This window comes from Panthera tigris, chromosome B4, assembly GCF_018350195.1.
Source record: "Panthera tigris isolate Pti1 chromosome B4, P.tigris_Pti1_mat1.1, whole genome shotgun sequence".
Taxonomy (NCBI): Eukaryota; Metazoa; Chordata; class Mammalia; order Carnivora; family Felidae; genus Panthera; species Panthera tigris.
In genome coordinates this window covers 80,497,564-80,501,177 of record NC_056666.1, presented here as the reverse complement: position 1 = coordinate 80,501,177, position 3,614 = coordinate 80,497,564, and the positions used below count along the sequence as shown (strand labels likewise).

Genomic DNA, 3,614 nt, shown 5'->3' with positions numbered 1-3,614 from the left:
TTATATGTATTCCCTGCATTTTAGGTTATATTCTTACTTTAGTTAAAGACAACTATTTAAAGATAAATATATTAGGAATAGAAATTCAAAATGTCACTAACATTAGACAATATGTTATGTTACTTTCTTGGTGAATACTCAGCACAAAAATGATCTAAAATGCAATAACGCATTAACTTCTTTCACTGCTTAAGAAAATAACAGTTTTACGGACTTCGTATTATCTAGTTCAAATTCCTGATTCTTCATGACATTAACATGGCTTTATATGCAATATTTAATTAAGATATAACTAATTTATTCTACATGTAAGAAATTATTTGTGTCACTAGAAACCAAGCACGGGTTTCATTTCTTTGCTTTTCCTTGTGCCTCTCAGCAGGTTTCTGCCATGAGTGACAGAGGAACAAACAATCACTCTGAAGTGACTGACTTCATCCTGGTAGGCTTCAGGGTCCGCTCCGAGCTCCACATTCTCCTCTTCCTGATCTTTCTGCTTGTGTATGCCATGATCCTTCTGGGTAATGTTGGGATGATGACCATTATTATGACTGATCCCCGGCTGAACACACCCATGTATTTCTTCCTGGGCAACCTGTCCTTCATTGATCTCTTCTATTCATCTGTTATTGCACCCAAGGCCATGATCAACTTCTGGTCTGAGAGCAAGTCCATCTCTTTTGCAGGCTGTGTGACCCAATTCTGTCTCTTTGCCCTCTTCATCGTGGCAGAGGGATTTCTCCTGGCAGCCATGGCCTATGACCGCTTCATTGCCATCTGCAACCCACTCCTCTACTCTGTCCAGATGTCAGCACGTCTCTGCACTCAGTTGGTGGCTGGTTCCTATTTATGTGGCTGCATCAGCTCGGTTCTTCAGACCAGTATGACATTTACTCTGTCCTTTTGTGGTTCTCGGGCCATTGACCACTTTTACTGTGACACTCGCCCACTTCAGAGGATATCTTGTTCTGACCTCTTCATCTCTAGAATCATTTCCTTTTCCTTATCCAGCATCATCATCTTGCCTACCATCATAGTTATCATTATTTCTTACTTGTATATTGTGTCCACAGTTCTCAAGATACGCTCCTCTGAGGGACGTAAGAAAGCATTCTCCACTTGCAGCTCACACCTGGGAGTCGTGAGTGTGCTGTACGGTGCTGTGTTTTTTATGTATCTCACTCCTGACAGATTTCCTGAGCTGAGTAAAGTGGCCTCGTTGTGTTACACCCTAGTCACTCCCATGCTGAATCCTTTGATTTACTCTCTAAGAAACAAAGATGTCAAAGAAGCTTTGAGAAAGAGTCTGACAAATTAAAATATTTGACAAAATATTTGACAAAACAAAATATTTTTGTTTAATTCTATCTTAACAGTGACATAACTGAAAGGCACCGGTATTATCACAATCTGGGGAGGCATTGAAGCGAAGAATGCAACCAATGAGGTTGAAATATTTAATTTTAGAAAGTTTATTTATTTGAATCCCACGTACTTATAGCTGAAGAATACATTTGGTCTATGTTTTGTCTAGCTGTTAATTTTGGGGTGGAATGGCTTTCTCCATACTTCATCTTCATTTGAGTAAAGAGAATGGTTGCCAAGTAATTTGAATTTAGGGAAAATATATTCCAAGTTTGCCGCTGGCTCTCTAAGGGATGTATTGTCTATCTTGAGTCAGTAACAAATGTTATTTAACATACATAATTGGTAGATGTAACAAAATATGATATAATAAGACAGATCAAAGTATCAGCTTTACTGAAGAAACCTTTTTCAGTGCTGAATGAGAAAAACAGAGTGTACAGTATCCTAAGGGTGACATGTGAGTCGCTCAATTGTCCAGGGACTGAATGATTCACACTCTTAGTTAATGGTTTCTCTGGCTTAGATCAGTTGTTTTTGCAAATCCTCCCTTTCACAAAACTACTGTAATGAAATTGAACCAAAAATAAAGATAATGCATTTTTGTTATATATGGCTTAGTGAAAATTAATTCATCTTATTGGTAATTATTGAATTTGGATGCACCCTTGTCCTGTGAAATTTCCATGTATAAATAACTTCAGTGCTTAGCTCACTGTGAAATCAGGGGGAAATAGCTATAGAGAACTAAGCTGCTATATGTTAATCCAGTGAAAAAGGCGTTTATGGAAAATACAAAGGAAGTGTAGCCTCTAAAGGTGAGTGGTCCTATGGTCACAGAACACTTCCTAAGCACATTTTAAAACAAATAGCATTAAGCCAAATGAAATAAATAGCTTTCTGTGCAAAAGGAGAGTTAAGTATATGGTGAGCTTCATGAAGTTTGTAAGTGATTTGTAAGGCACAAGACAAAGTGAGGGATGACACTTCAAAGGAAATTCGTGGAAATCATGCAGACCATATTTTTCATGCTAAGGAAGCTGACCTTTATTCTGTAGACGGGGGTAAGCATTGGGGATTTTTAGAAAGACAGTGTTGTATTCAAATTAGCATTTTACAAAAATCATACCGTTACCTTTGAGGAAGATAAACACTCATAGGGAGAAGACGGTAATCCCAGAAAGTGTGTGGTCATCCAAGAGGTTATGGTGGCTTTAAAGGACGGAATCTTATTAGGGACAGCGAAGAAAGAGATGACCTTTAGAATGGAAGGTAAAGTAAGCTGAATACTGATTGCTGGTTGATCACATGAGAATGACCTAGAAGTGAACAATGACTCTAATGTTTGAGCATCTGTGCTGGAGAAAATGCTACCTCATAATGAGGAAGGAAATATAAGGGTAAGAATAGTTCATCAGTAAGAGTTAAGAAAATAAGCTCAGGTGTCAGACAGAGCTTTCAAATTCTGTTTTTGCCCCTGTAGCTTCGGGTAAGTTACATAGTATCTCCGCATTGTTATTTCCCCCTAAAAAATGGGGTGTATAAGAGAATCTCCACCATAGAGTCACTTGAATGATTGAATTATGTAAATTTTGCATGTTTGTTAAATCCACATCAGATTTGTCCCTTCTTCCTGCTCTCAACACTATTCATGTTACATCTGAGAGAGGAAGACACTAACTTTCTCTGCCCCTTTCTCTACACTCTGTGCCATGAAGTGTCCCCAGCTCTCCAAGTGTATCTGCTTCCATTTCCATAGACAGAGCTTGAGAAACGCTTACTACTTTGTCATTTCAGAATAACCTTTCTTTACCTTTCTCTCTGCAGAAAAAATGGAAAAGATTGTAAAATTATCAAAAAGGCAACAGAGGTCCAAATTATTTTTTTTCTATTTAGTACTATTTTTTTTATGTACATTTTAGCTAGCCAACATATAGGGCAATATTGGTTTCAGGAGTAGAATTCAGTGACTCATCATTTACATACAACACCCAGTGCTCATCACAAGTGCCCTCCTTAATACCCATCACCCATCTAGCCCATCCCCCAATTAAATGCAAAATAGTATCTAATCATCAAAGGTTTTATCTAGTCATCTCTCTACCCATGTCTTTCTCTAAGAATCCTCTCTTATACTTTAACAAATGTCATCTCTTTCACCCACATTTTAAAAACTGCAGATTACTAGGGAAAATACAGGATTCACTGGGTAGAAAAACTTTATGATTTTCAAATAAGTGGTCACTGTG

The 3,614-nt window shown here is 37.7% G+C and overlaps 1 protein-coding gene across 1 annotated transcript; it reads left to right on the top strand.

Moving 5' to 3' along the window:
- The first annotated feature begins 370 nt into the window (after positions 1 to 370).
- Positions 371 to 1,318, top strand: LOC102961665 (olfactory receptor 9K2-like). Its single transcript, XM_007081564.2, has one exon. The coding sequence runs from the start codon at positions 392 to 394 to the stop codon at positions 1,316 to 1,318; it is 927 nt and encodes a 308-aa protein (XP_007081626.2). The 5' UTR covers positions 371 to 391.
- Positions 1,319 to 3,614: the final 2,296 nt, after the last annotated feature.

Bases quoted from the DNA above. Each gene is read 5' to 3' on its own strand.
- LOC102961665 (XM_007081564.2), top strand. From the start codon at position 392: ATGAGTGACAGAGGAACAAACAATCACTCTGAAGTGACTGACTTCATC.